The 14,480-nt window shown below is 41.1% G+C and overlaps 1 protein-coding gene across 1 annotated transcript in view; it reads left to right on the top strand.

Moving 5' to 3' along the window:
- The window catches only part of MetRS (methionyl-tRNA synthetase 1), a 39,782-nt gene extending 26,266 nt beyond the window's left edge, over window positions 1-13,516 (top strand). The window contains exons 10-13 of the mRNA XM_076201008.1: window positions 308-500; window positions 7,760-7,924; window positions 8,442-8,537; window positions 13,361-13,516. Of these exons, the coding sequence (XP_076057123.1) occupies window positions 308-500; window positions 7,760-7,924; window positions 8,442-8,537; window positions 13,361-13,501 (595 nt within the window). The 3' untranslated portion in view covers window positions 13,502-13,516. The remainder of the gene's footprint in view (window positions 1-307; window positions 501-7,759; window positions 7,925-8,441; window positions 8,538-13,360) is intronic.
- Window positions 13,517-14,480: the final 964 nt, after the last annotated feature.

The following is a 14,480-nucleotide window of genomic DNA, read 5'->3' as shown; positions in this document are numbered from 1 at the left end:
TGATTACTCCTTCATACAATCTCCTCTTAGCATCCATTCCCGTCTATTTCTCATTATAATTTTTAATCCTCCAAATCATTTAGTTGCTTCTCTCAGTCTACATTCTCCCTCCACCCGTTCCTACAGGAATTGTACAACTGAAAAAAAAAAAAAAACTCTCCCCAGTGAAAGGTTTTTATTAGACAAATGTTCATCACATGAAGATACAAAAGTTATATTTATAAACAGAAAAGATAACTTTCTATTGCAGCTGTGCTATATTAGTATGCATGATGGTTCTCAAGAATTTTGTAATTACTCTTGACAGGTTTTTAGCAGACAGATTTGTAGAAGGAATATGTCCACATCCAGGCTGTCGTTATGAGGATGCACGAGGAGATCAGTGTGATAAATGTGGAAAACTCATCAATGCAACAGACCTCAGAGAACCTCGGTGTAAGATATGCAATAAGAAACCTGAAATTAAAACCTCAAAACATCTGTTTCTGGATCTGCCAAAGGTGTGATAATCTTATGTTTTAATAATTGTAAAAGAGATACCTATGTTGGGCACCTGCATGTGGCATTTGTGGAAGATGGAAAACCAAATAATTTCTCAGCCACTCGTTCTCAAATTCCACTACCCTCTTGTCCATCTGGAGGTGCAACTCCAAGGGGCTGGCAATTGGTCTTTTGACTGAGCTCAAGATCTCTATCTTTAATATCTTTTCTCCACTTCATGTAAGGAAAGCTGACATTCTTTGACTGCCCCACTTCCAAGCCTCCCTTTGGGTACCACTACATAGTCCATTAACCACTTCGGTATGATGACGCCTATGTAGGCATCATGAGGCGTGAGTGGGTACATGAGGTTGCCGGCGTCAATGTCTTGATTATATATTTTTTTGTAGTTGTGTACATCGTAGTGGCAAGATGCAGGGATGACCTATCATCCAGGAGGATCCAAGATAAGAGGGAGATGGGTAGATGGGAGTGGATTATATGGGGATGGAATGGATGGGAGTGGATTTTATATCTTTGTTTTTTTGGCCACCTCCTTTGTCAGGGGAAAAAGGACTTTGGTATACTCGTATGTATGTATGTAGTTGTACATAAGTTCCCCCCGGATTCTGTGAACTGGTGGATTAAACACTAATGAGAAATAGACATTTGGGAATGGATGCTAAGAGGAGATTGTATGAAGGAGTGATTGTGCCAACAGCATTGTATGGGGCAGAAACATGGAACATAAGAGAGGAAGAGAGTTTGAATGTGTTTGAGATGAGGTGTCTTGAGAAGTATGATAGGGGTTACTAGGCTGGATAGAGTGAGAAATGAGGTGAGGAGGAGAATGGGGATGGTAAGGGAGTTGGGAGATAGGGTGGATGAAAGATTATTGGGATGGTTTGGACACATGGAAAGAATGAGTGAAGAAAGACTAGTAAAAGAGGTATGGAAGGCAGATTTGGAGTGAACATGAGGGGGCGACCTAGGATGAGATGGATGGATGTGGTTAAAGGGGCTTTGGGGAAGAGGGGAATGTCTGTTGAGGAAGGACAGGAGAGGACAGAAGACAGGGGTGAATGGAAAATGGTTGTATATGGATGATGCTGTGATGCATGAGGTGGAATGGGTGGGGCATGGTGGGTGAGGTGGTATGTGTGAGAAACATTTGACGCAGCCCGAAGGGATTTCTCCCTGTCTTCTCCTTTTCTGCATGAGGAGATGGAGAGGCAGGGTCGCCGATTTAATGAAGCAGCCTTGCTGTGGATGTACTGTGTCTTGCGACACTGCCACTGACCCAGGGCAGTGGACAAGATACAGGGATGACCCGTCATCCAGGAGGTGCCAAGATAAGAGGGAGGGTAGAGGGTGGAGGGAAGTGGAGTGTGTTAGGGATGGAATGGGTGGGAATGGTTTTTATGCCTTTGTTTTTTGGCTACCTCCCTTGTAAGGGGGAAAAAGCCTTTGTTATATGTATGTATGTATTATTACTCAGAGTAAAAGAGAACTAGTAATACAGCAATGACTTTATATTTTATAATGCAAGTAGTATGATGAATCATACATATGGTAGCCAATGCTGTGTGTGAGAATCTTGTACTGAAGTGGATAATGCCCTCTCAACCACCTTTCCCCCTTCCCCACTACCCTTGCCAATGTGTACACATACTTGTCTCTCATCTTGAATATTGTATTCACTATAATCACTTCCCTATCAATTGATATCTAACCTCTCTCTGATAGTTCTCACTTAATTCCCCACCTCTCAACTACACCATATATTGTGTCATCTCCTGCTCTAGTATTGAGATCTCCCAACACCACTACATTTACATTCCTTCCGAAACGCTACATGATCATGTAAATCAATCCAAAATGTCTCCCAGTCCTCTTCACAATTATTCCCATCACAGTTTCACCTTCAGCTAACCTTGGTGACACTTCTTACTCCACCATATACAAAGATACAAAGACGGGTCACCACGAGCATAGCTCCCCTCCCGTATATTACAACTAGGTAAATACAACTAGGTAAATATGCATTACTACCTCTTGACTTACTAGCAGAACTACTCCTTCCCTTCTTTGCCCACTCACTACTCCCAACATCCTCCCCACCACACTCCTCACCCAAACTCACTTCTCTGTACTTACAATGTATTTTTTGTTTTGATTTTAATAGAAATTTATGTTAAGCTGCATGTTGTTGTGGCAAAGTAACATGCAGTTGATACTTTAGGGTCTATGTGGGGCGCCCCAATGGACCAGAGCCACGCATCATTTTGTCTGTGATAGAGGAAAACTCTGTACATAGAGAAATGATGACACTTTTATACTACGAATGTCCCTCCATTATGCTGTCCCCCAACCCCTTGTTACTGTACTGTACAATTTCTCTGAATATTCATTTCCTTTTTCGTCTACCTACCCTGTGGTGGGGGAAAAGAATACTGCCACCAAGTATTCCCACTTGGATTGTAAGAGGCAAGAAAAAAGGGACGGGGATTGGGACCAGGCATCCTTCTCCCTGTAGCCCCACAGGGGACATTCCTAAAAAAAGTAAAGGCATAAGAGGGTCTAGGAGTTTTCCAACCAGCACCCTAAGGTTTGGGTCTTTTAATGTGTGTGGATGTGGTACAGATGAGAGTAAAAGGGAAGAGATAGGTAGTATGTTTGTGAGAAGAAAGATGGATGTGTTGGCTTTGAGTGAAACTAAGTTGAAAGGGAAGGGCGAGTGTAAGTTTGGGAGTGTAAGTGGGAGGTTATCAGGAGTGAAGAGAGGGCGAGGGAGGGAAGGGGTGGCTATGCTAGTAAGTGAAGAGATAGGTAAATGTGTAGTGGAGTGGAAGGAGTTTTCCTGAAGGATAATGTGGATGAAGGTGAAACTGGGAAAGCAGAGGTGGGTTTTTGTAAGTGCATATGGGCCTGGTAGTGAGAAGAGTGTAGAAGAAATGGAGGCTTTTTTGATAGATTTAAATGAGTGCATAGAGGGATTAGGGAGAAATGTCAATGTAATAGTACTGGTATACCTTAATGCTAGGGTAGGAAATGATCCAATTGATGGAGTGGTTGGGAAATGTGGAGTTCCAGGAAAGAATCATAGTGGAGAGTTGATGGTGGAGATGTGTCTAGAAAGAGAGTTGATGATAGCTAATACAGTGTTTCGGAAGAAAGTCAAGTATAAGTACACATGGGAGAGGGTGGTGGATGGAAGGGTGGTAGATAGAGCATTAATGGACTATGTAGTGGTAGATAGGAGTATGATAGGAAGAGTTAAGGATGTACATGTGCTAAGGGGAGAGGGTGGGGGAATATCAGATAATTTTTTGGTGGAAGGTAAGTTGAGAGTGGAGGATAGATGGAGAAAGAGGAAAAGGACAAAAGGTAGGGAGGTGCTTAGAGTGAACTCTTTAAATGAAAAGGAAAAGGAGAAGTACAAGAAAAAGCTGAGAGAGGAGTGGGAGGAAGTGAAGGATAGAGTAGAGCTAGGAGGAATGGGGATGGTTCAAGGAGGGAGTCACAAAGTGTGCAAAGATGGTGTGTAGAACAAGAAGGACATGAGGAAATAGAAGGAAGGGTAGTTAATGGTGGGATGAGGAAACAAAGAAGGTTGTAGAAGAGAAGAAGCGAGCTTTCACAGATTGGTTACAAAATAAGACGAGGGAGTCATATGAGAGGTACAAAGAAGAGAAAAGAAGTAAAGCAAAAGGTAAAGGAGGCAAAGAGGAGAGCAGATGTGAAATGGGGTAAGAGTATGACAGAAAACTTTGAAAGTAATAAAGATATGTTTTGGAAAGAAATTAAGAGAGGAAGAGGAGGCGAATCAAGTAGAGAAGAAAAGGTAAAAGGTGCAGATGGAGAGATGATAATGGAAGAGAAGGCAGTAAGGGGAAGATGGGCAGAATATTTTAGGGAGTTGCTAAATGTGAAGGAGGATAGGGAGGGAAAGATAGCTGCAGTGGGACATGCTAAGAAAATGACTGTGATGAGTGAGGAAAATGGAGGAGAAATAAGGAAGAATGAAGTGAAGGAAGTTGTTAAGATGATGAAAGCAGATAAGGCACCTGGTCTGGATGGATGCCATGCAGAATGTCTAAAAAAAAGGAGGTACAGTGATGGTGGACTGGTTGGTGAGGTTATTTAATGTTTGCTGGAGAGGGGGTAGAGTGTCGGAGGACTGGAGGAGTGCCTGTATAGTTCCACTTTACAAGGGAAAAGGGGACAAGTGTGAATGTAGTAGTTTCAGAGTGATTAGCTTGTAAAGTGTAGTTGGGAAGGCTTATGGGAGGATCTTGATGGAGAGGATTAGGAGAGGAACAGAGGGAGTAATTGGTGAGGAGCAGTGTGGATTTAGGACAGGTAGAGGTTGTGTAGATCATATTTTTGTGGTAAGACAGATACTGTATGTGAGAAAGCTATAGGAAAGGGGAAGGATGTTTTTTGGGGTTTTATGGATCTGGAAAAAGCTTATGATAGGGTAGACAGAAAGGCATTGTGGGAGGTTTTGCAGATATACAGGATAGGAGGAAAGCTTCTTGGAGTTGTCGAGAGTTTTTATGAGAGTAGTAGAGCTTGTGTCAGGATTAGAAATGGAGAGAGTGAGTGGTTTGAGGTAAAGGTGGGACTTCATCAGGGATGCGATATGTCGCCCTGACTGTTCAACTTATACATGGATGTGGTAGTGTGAGAGGTAAATGCAAGGGTAGTGGGTCAGGGATTGGAGATGGTTAACCACTTCACTACGGGACTTAAATCTCGCGGGCAGCAGCCAATGCCAGCCATACGACGTGTCGTAATAATACTAGCATCATAAAATATAGTCACCGCTTATATCGATTGTTCTCTCTTTCACCCGCGAATTTTGAAAACCACAGAGAATGGGATTCAGGGCACATTTGGGAGAATGTAAAAACACAGGGGCGACTACAATAAATATAATCAAGACGCCGATATGGCAGCATCGCGAATCCACTTGCTCCTCATGACGCCTATGTGTGCGGCACCGTATGGAAGGGGTTAAAGAAAATGGAGAAAAGTGGGAGGTGAGCCAGCTGTTGTTTGTGGACGACACTGTGCTTGTGGCAGGATAGGAGGAATGTGAAAAAAGGAAGCTGAAGATAAATGTGGGCAAAAGTAAGGTGATGGGATGTACAAGGGGAGAGAGTGACAGTAGGCTGGAAGTGAGCATTAAGGGTGAGAAACTGGAGGAAGTGGATAGTTTCAGATACTTGGGTGCGAATGTGACAGGAAAGGGAGGAGTGGGGGTGGAGGTAGAATGTAGATTGAGAGAAGGCAGTAAATGCCTTGGTGATTAAGAAGTGGAATGAGAAATAGACATCTGGGAATGGATGCTAAGAGGAGGTTATATGAAGGAGTTATTGTGCCAACAGCAATGTACAGGGCAGAAACATGGAACATAAGAGAGGATGAGAGAAAGAGTTTGGATGTATTTACCTAGTTGTATTTACCTAGTTGTATTTTATGGGAAGGGGAGCTATGCTCGTGGGGTCCCGTCTTCATATCTCATTTTTTCTAAACTATTTTTAAATTCATGTATTGTTTTTGCACACACCACTTTCTCATCTAACTTGCTCCAACTGTCTATTATTCTGTGAGGAAAGCTGTTCTTTTTCAAATCTCTTCTATAGCTGTCTTTTTTTATTTTCTTTCCGTGTCCTCTTGTATTTCTGTCATCCCATTTTATCAGATTCTCTCTATCAGTAATTTCTATGCCTTTCATGATTCTGTAAATAGCTATCAAATCTCCTCTCTCTTTTCTTTGCTCTAGTGTCTGTAGTTCAAGTTTTTCTAGTCTCTCTTCATATGATAGTTTTGAGAGTGTTGGTGCCAATTTTGTAATTGCTCTTTGTATTCTTTCAAGTTTCTTTTTATACATTTTTATGTACTTGGTGACCATATCGTTGCTGCATATTCCAATCTTGGTCTTATCAGGGTGATTAGGATTTTCTTCACCATTTCTTCATCCAGGTATGTAAATGCAACTTTGATTGTTCTTATTAAATTATAAGTTTCTCCAAAAATCTTATTTATATGTTTCTCAGGTGACATATTATTCATAACAATGACTCCCAGGTCCTTCTCATTTTCTACTTTTTTTATTCCTTCTTCTCCCAATTTATATGCTCCTGTTATTCTGTTTTTGCTTTTTCCAAATTCCATTATACTACACTTTTTTGTATTGAACTTCATCTCCCACTTCCTACTCCATTCCTGTACTTTATTTAGATCTCTCTGTAGTTATTCACAATCTTCTTCAGTTTTCACTCTTTTCAGTAGTTTTGCATCATCTGCAAAGAAGCTCATATAGCTTTCAATTCCTTCATCCATATCATTTGAGATGAAATGTCTGAGAAGTTTGATAGGGGTTACTAGGCTAGATAGAGTGAGAAATGAGGAGGTGAGGAGGAGAACAGGGGTGGAAAGGGAGTTGGAAGGTAGGGTGGATGAAAGAGTATTAGGATGGTTTGGACACATGGAAAGAATGAGTGAAGAAAGATTAGTAAAAGAAGTGTGGAAGGAGTGAATATGAGGGGGCATCCTAGGATGAGATGGATGGATGGGGTGAAAGGGGCTTTACAAAAGAGAGGAATGTCTGTAGAGGAAGGATGGGAGAGGACAGAAGATAGGGGTGAATGGAGAAGGGTCGTGTATAGATGAAGCTGTGATGCATGAGGGGGAGTGGGTGGGGGATGGGGTTAGAGGAAGTATGTATTAAAAAAAATTTGATGCAGCCCGAAGGGATTTCTCCCCATCTTCTCCTTTTCTGCTTGAGGGGACCGAGAGGGGGGTTGCCGAATTTATGAAGCGGCCTAGCTGTGGATGTGCTGTGTCTTGCGACACTGCTTCTGACCCAGAGCAGTGGACAAGATGCAGGGATGACCCGTCATCCAGGAGGTGCCAAGATACGAGTAGGAGGGAGGGTGGAGGGGAGTGGAATATATGGGAAATGAAATGGGTGGGAGTGATGTCTATGCCTTTTTTTTGGGGGCTACCCCCCATGTAAGGGGGAAAAAGCCTTTGGTATATGTATGTGTATATATATATGTATACATATACATATATATATATATATATATATATATATATATATTTATATATTTGTATATATATATATATATATATATATGTATAGTATATATATGTATTATTGAATTTGTTCTTTGAGATTTAACCTGATTTGATATCAATATGTTACTTGGTTTGAATGTTTCCTTTAGCCTAGTATTTTTTAGTTCATTTTGTGTTCATTTTTCAGATTGAAAATAAGCTTAAAGACTGGATAAGCAAAACTTCAGGTTCCTGGAGCTCTAATGCAGGAGTTATATGCAACACATGGATAAGAGATGGTCTTAAACCTCGTTGCATCACTCGAGACCTCAAATGGGGAACTCCAGTGCCCCTTGAAGGCTATAAAGATAAGGTAATCATGTATACATATGTATCAGTACTTTGTAGGAGAAAGATATCCTTACCTAAATTTAATTTAGAGGTAAATAAATCTGCCTTAAGTGACAAAGGATTGGTAATACCAGCTTGGAGAACTGCCAAGCTAAGAAAATGAAGATTGCTTCACTTCCATCACACTCATCTTGTTCATTCTTTTCCACCTAAATCATATGAAAATTATACTTAATTTCTTTACCATTTCTATTGCCACTGCATCCCCTTACATCAACCTCTTTTAAGGAAGAGTGTGTTGTTTTAATCAATACATTTTGCTTTAACTCAGTTATGCAATCACATTTTCATTTATTTTACTACCTGATCATGAGATTTTATAGCTTCCTTCATCACATCCATCCACCTTTTGCATGTATCCTCTTGATTGATGTATCCTTTGAGGATGTTACCTACCATTCATGTAACATAAACAAGCCGCTTTTCAGATTGGCATGACACTTTAGGCATTGAAAATATTAAAATAAGTTTACTTTCAGGTGTTCTATGTTTGGTTTGATGCCCCCATTGGTTATGTCAGCATGACAGCAAAGTATACCAAAGACTGGGAGAGGTGGTGGAAGAACCCAGATGAGGTGTGTTGTATAATTTTTCATTTCGTTTTTATGCGATAGGAAATATGTAGGTAAATACAGTCGAACCTCGAAAGCCCGGACCCCGAATGCCCGGACCCTCATATGACCGGTTGAAATGAACAAAGGGCGGACTTTTCAAGCAAAGTTCCCTATTTGTCCGGTAGGTGGCAGCGACGGCCGTACACGTGTACTCAAACCCGGCCCAGTCAAGCCGCCACCAGGGCTGCCATTTCGTAGAATTTTGTACCAAAACATATGTAAAATAGCGGCATGTGGCAACTGCACAAGGACACGAGGAATTTTTTTTTCTACATATCAGCGGGCTGTTAAAAACATTCAAAAACTCAAACTTTTGTTTAAAAATCAAATAACTAGTTATCAAATAATAAATGGTACATCAAAACATGACTTTTATTGGTAATTGTGTTACTTATAAAATATTATATCCCAAAAGATACATTTTTACTGTGTAGAAAAAATTATACACTAAAGTTTCAGCTTTCTTTTAGCGATAATAATATAAAAAAATAATTTTTATATCTTACTGAATATGTTATGGCATGGGGGCCTTATATACATTCAAGAATAAAAAAACTAGAACCAACATTTTGTCAAAGTTTGACAAGTATATCTTGCTATGAAAGTCTGCACACGCCCGAGAAAAATGTATGCCCCGGTATGGCAACACTCCCATTCTACACGGCAGTGTAGAAAACGCGGCAACCCTGCCCGCCACCACTGTCCCGCATGCATACCTTCGAAATTTACAGTGTATGTATTAAAAAATACATTACACTGTATACTGTATACAGTACATTTACATGCCTGTATTACAGTTATTATTACAGAATTATTAGTATTATAGTATTATTATTACAGTATTGTTATTATTACAGTGTTAGAGTATTATTCTTATGTGTTTCTATGCCATATCATACATTACCTATACGTATACCACTACGAAAATCTACGGGTGTTAGGGCGATATTTTCGATGACCGGACTTTTGGCATGACCGGACCACCCTTCCCCCCAATTAGTCCGGGCTTTTGAGGTTCGACTGTAAAAGATTAACTCCAGTAAAATGCTATAAAAGAATAATTAGCATAAGTGAAAGGCTGTGTTTTTGTTTTTATTGCTGTATCATTTGGGTATATTCAGAATGAAACTCATGAATTTTTATTTAACCACTTCCATACGGTGACACCTACGTAGGCGTCATGAGGAGCAAGTGGGTATGCGATGATGCTGACGTCGGCGTCTTGATAATATTTATTGTAGTCGTACCTACGTAACCTCCATTCTCTCTAAACTTTATTTTTTATAATGCGATTATTATGACGCAACATCGCACGTTGGGCAGTTGATGCTGCCAGACGTGTGATGTGCCCCAGAGTGAAAAGATTAAAGTGATAAGGAAAGTAATACCTCAACTACAAGTCTGTACAAACAATCAATCAATTATTGCCTTGAGTTTTACTAAGTGGAAAATCTACAGCCCTGCAGTGGCTGGCAGTGGTCCTTGGGCCCTCCCACAGCTCTCTCTGGGAAGAAACTTAAGACTGTTGTCAGTGTTGTATTAGAATGTGGGAGAGTTTCCATGTCACTTACTAAAAGTAGTAGAAGGAGGGAAACTGTAGCTGGTTTACAACTCTCCAGCGTGAAAGGTGTGAAAATGCAGTTGAAGTTAATAGATATCTTGGGCCCAATCTAGAGTCTGAGTGTCAGCTTCTCAGGGTTGCATCTCCAAATGGAGGTGAAGAGGTTGGTGGGTAATTCTGCTGCCCATCTTGCAGGACCACCACAAGCTGGTACCTGTTGTTGATCCAATTCCTTTTATCTGGCTTAAGAATTGTATATGTTTACATGCAGCCCAAATACTTTTCTATATGGTAGGTGTTGGGGAAAAAGAATGCTGCCACCAAGTATTCCCACTTGGATCATAAGAGGCAAGAAAAATGGGACAGGGATTGGGACCAGGCATCCTTCCCCCACATTCCTAAAAAGAGTAAAGGCATAAGAGGGTCTAGAAGTTTTCCAACCAGTACCCTAAGGTTTGGGTCTTTTAACCTCTTCATTCCGGGGCACATCGCACGTCTGGCAGCATTAGCTGCCTGACGTGCGATGTTACGTCATAGTAATTGCATTATAAAAAATAAAGTCAGTGCTCAATCATTCGTTCTCTTTCATCTGTGAATTTTGATAACCATAGAAAATATTATGAAGCCAGTTTAGAGAGAATGGAGGTTACGTAGGTACGACTACAATAGATATAATCAAGACGCCGACGTCGGCATCATCGTGTACCCACTTGCTCCTCATGACGCCTACGTAGGCGTCACCGTATGGAAGTGGTTAATGTGCGTGGATGTGGTACAGATGAGAGTAAAAGGGAAGAGATAGGTAGTATAATTGTGAGAAGAAAGATGGATGTGTTGGCTTTGAGTGAAACTAAGTTGCGAGGGAAGGGTGAGTGTGAGTTTGGGAGTGTAGTTGGGGGGTTCTCAGGAGTGAAGAGAGACCAAGGGAGAGAAGGGGTGGCTATACTAGTAAGTGAAGAGATAGGTAAACGTGTAGTGGAGAGGAAGGAGGGTAAGAGTATGACAGAAAATTTTGAAAGTAATAAAAATATGTTTTGGAAAGAAATTAAGAGAGGAAGAGGAGGCAAATCAAGTAGAGAAGAAAAGGTAAAAGGTGCAGATGGAGAGATGATAATGGAAGAGAAGGCAGTAAGAGGAAGATGGGCAGAGTATTTTAGGGAGTTGCTAGATGTGAAGGAGGATAGGGAGGGAAAGAAAGTTGCAGTAGGAAGTGCTAAGAAAATGACAGTGATGAGTGAGGAAGATGGAGAAGAAATAAGGAAGGATGAAGCAGATAAGGCACCTGGTCTGGATGGATGCCATGCAGAATGTCTGAAAAAAGGAGGTACAGTGATGGTGGACTGGCTGGTGAGGTTATTTAATGTTTGCTGGAGAGAGGGTAGAGTGCTGGAGGACTGGAGGAGTGCCTGTATAGTTCCACTTTACAAGGGAAAAGGGGACAAGTGTGAGTGTAGTAGTTTGAGAGGGATTAGCTTGTTAAGTGTAGTTTGGAAGGCTTATGGGAAGATCTTGATTGAGCGGATTAGGAGAGGAACAGAGGGAGTAATTGGTGAGTAACAGTGTGGATTTAGGACAGGTAGTGTAGATCAGATTTTTGTGGTAAGACAGATAAGTGAGAAAGCTATAGGAAAAGGTAAGGATGTTTTTTTGGCTTTTATGGATCTGGAAAAGGCTTATGACAGGGTAGACAGAAAGGCACTGTGGGAGGTACTGCAGATATATGGGATAGGAGGAAAGCTTTTGGGAGCTGTCATGAGTTTTGACAAGAGTAGTAGAGCATGTGTCAGGATTAGAAATGGAGAGAGTGAGTGGTTTGAGGTAAAGGTGGGACTTCGTAAGGGATGTATTATTTCGCCCTGACTGTTCAATCTATACATGGATGTGGTAGTGCGAGAGGTAAATGCAAGGGTGGTGGGTCAGGGATTGTTGATGGTTAAAGAAAATGGAGAAAATTTGGGGGTGAGCCAGCTGTTGTTTGTGGATGACACTGTGCAGGTAGCAGGATCAGAGGAGGGATTGAGGAAGTTGGTGACAGAGTTTGGGAGAGTGTGTGAAAGAAGGAAGTTGAAGATAAATGTGGGTAAAAGTAAGGTGATGAGATGTACAAGGGGTGTAAGTGGCAGTAGACTGGAAGTGAGCATTAAGGGAGAGCGACTTGAGGAAGTGGATAGTTTCAGATACTTGGGTGCGAATGTGGTAGGAAAGGGAGGAGTGGAGGTGGAGGTAGAATGTAGATTGAGAGAAGCGAGTAAATGCCTTGGTGGATTAAAAAGTGTAACGAGAAATAGACATTTGTTAATGGATGCTAAGAGGTAATTGTTTGAAGGAGTGATTATGCCAACAGCACTGTACGGGGCAGAATCATGGAACATAAGAGAGGAAGAGAGGAGTTTGAATGTGTTTGAGATGAGGTGTCTGAGAAGTATGATGGGGTCACTAGGCTGAATAGAGTGAGAAATGAGGAGGTAAGGAGGAGAACAGGGGTGGTAATGGAGCTGGGAGATAGGGTGGATGAAAGAGTATTGTGATGGTTTGGACACATGGAAAGAATGAGTGAAGAAAGACTAGTAAAAGAGGTATGGAAGGCAGATATGGAGGGAGTGAACATGAGGGGGTGATCTAGGATGAGATGGATGGATGTGGTGAAAGGGGCTTTGGGGAAGAGGCGAATGTTTTTTGAGGAAGGAAAGGAGAGGACAGAAGATGGGTGGATAGAAAATGGTTGTATATGGATGATGATGTGATACATGAGGTGGAATGGGTGGGGGGATGGGGAGTGAGGTGGTATGTGTGAGAAAAATTTGACGCAGCCTGAAGGGATTTCTGCCCGTCTTCTCCTTTTCTGCATGAGGGGATGGAGAGGGGGGGTCGCCGATTTAATGAAGTGGCCTTGCTGTGGATGCACTGTGTCTTGCAACACTGCTTCTGACCCAGGGCAGTGGACAAGATACAGGGATGACCTGTCATCCAGGAGGTGCCAAGATAAGAGGGAGGGTAGAGGGTGGAGGGGAGTGCAGTGTATTTAGGAATGGAATGTGTGGGAATAGTTTTTATGCCTTTGTTTTTTGGCTACCTCCCTTGTAAGGGTGAAAAAGCCTTTGGTATATATATGTATGGTAATTAGTAATGTAAGTAGAAAAATGCTTTGGAAAAAAATTATAGTTACATGTAGGTTAAAGAAGTTATCACAAAGGAATACATAGATTAATTTTAATCCCAACAGGTGGAATACTATGAGTTTATGGCTAAGGACAATGTACCTTTCCATTCTGTGGTGTTCCCATCTTGTCAGTTGGGAACAGAAGAGAACTGGACAATGGTCAAACATCTCATGGCTACAGGTAATGACAATGTTTATAAGTGATAATAATAGTACATACATACATACATACATACACACACATACATACACACACATACATACATAAATACATGCATACATATATCAAAAGGGAAATGGTGAGCCAAGACATACAACCCTTAACCCATCCTGTGGTGGTGTGATACATTGTGTATTATGTTGTGTATTATACTTATATATTGCTCAATTAAGAGTTCTATATTTTCCCCATTGTATTATTAATTGTCATAGGTTTTGTTGAACATTAATTTCATTATTGATTGTATTGTCTATTTATTGTAAAGAGTGTAACTTTGTGTGAGTCTGTAGGGAGAACCAAGTATTCAACCCATGTGAGCTCCTGGGCTTGGCACGGCTTGCCAGTTGTGAATTAACCTTTCTCATGTACACATGATCATACATTATTCCAGTGTATATTGTTTAGGGTGGCTCAATACATGTTTCAAATTATCTCTGATACATGAGAAAGCTTTAGGAAAAGGATGTTTTTAGGGCCTTTATGGATTTGGAAATGGCTTATGACAGTAGACAGGAAGGCATTGTGGGATGTATTGCAGATATATGGGATAGGAGGAAATCTGTTAGAGCAGTCAAGATTTTTTACGAAAGTAGTGGATCTTGTGTTAGAATCAGAAATGGAGAAAGGGAGTGGTTTTGAGGTAAAGGTGGGATTTCACCAGGGATGTGTTATGTCACCCTGGCTGTTCAATTTATACATGGATGAGGTGGTGTAAGAGGTAAATGTAAGGGTAATGGGTTAGCGATTGGAGATGGTTAAAGAAAATGGAGAAAAGTAGGAGATAAGCCAGTTGTTTACTGATGACACTGTACTTGTAGCAAGATCAGAGGAGGGATTGGAGAAGTTAGTGGCAGAGTTTGGGAAGGTGTGCAAAAGAAGGAAGTTGAAGATAAATGTGGGTAAAAGTTGGGTGATGAGATGTACAAGGGGAGAAAGTGGCAGCAGGCTGGAAGTGAGTATTAA

The sequence above is a fragment of the Oratosquilla oratoria genome, chromosome 17 (assembly GCF_046742065.1).
Source record: "Oratosquilla oratoria isolate Oo_2021 chromosome 17, ASM4674206v1, whole genome shotgun sequence".
Taxonomy (NCBI): Eukaryota; Metazoa; Arthropoda; class Malacostraca; order Stomatopoda; family Squillidae; genus Oratosquilla; species Oratosquilla oratoria.
The sequence above is the reverse complement of the archived record's forward strand: the minus strand, read 5'-3'. Positions and strand labels throughout refer to the sequence as shown.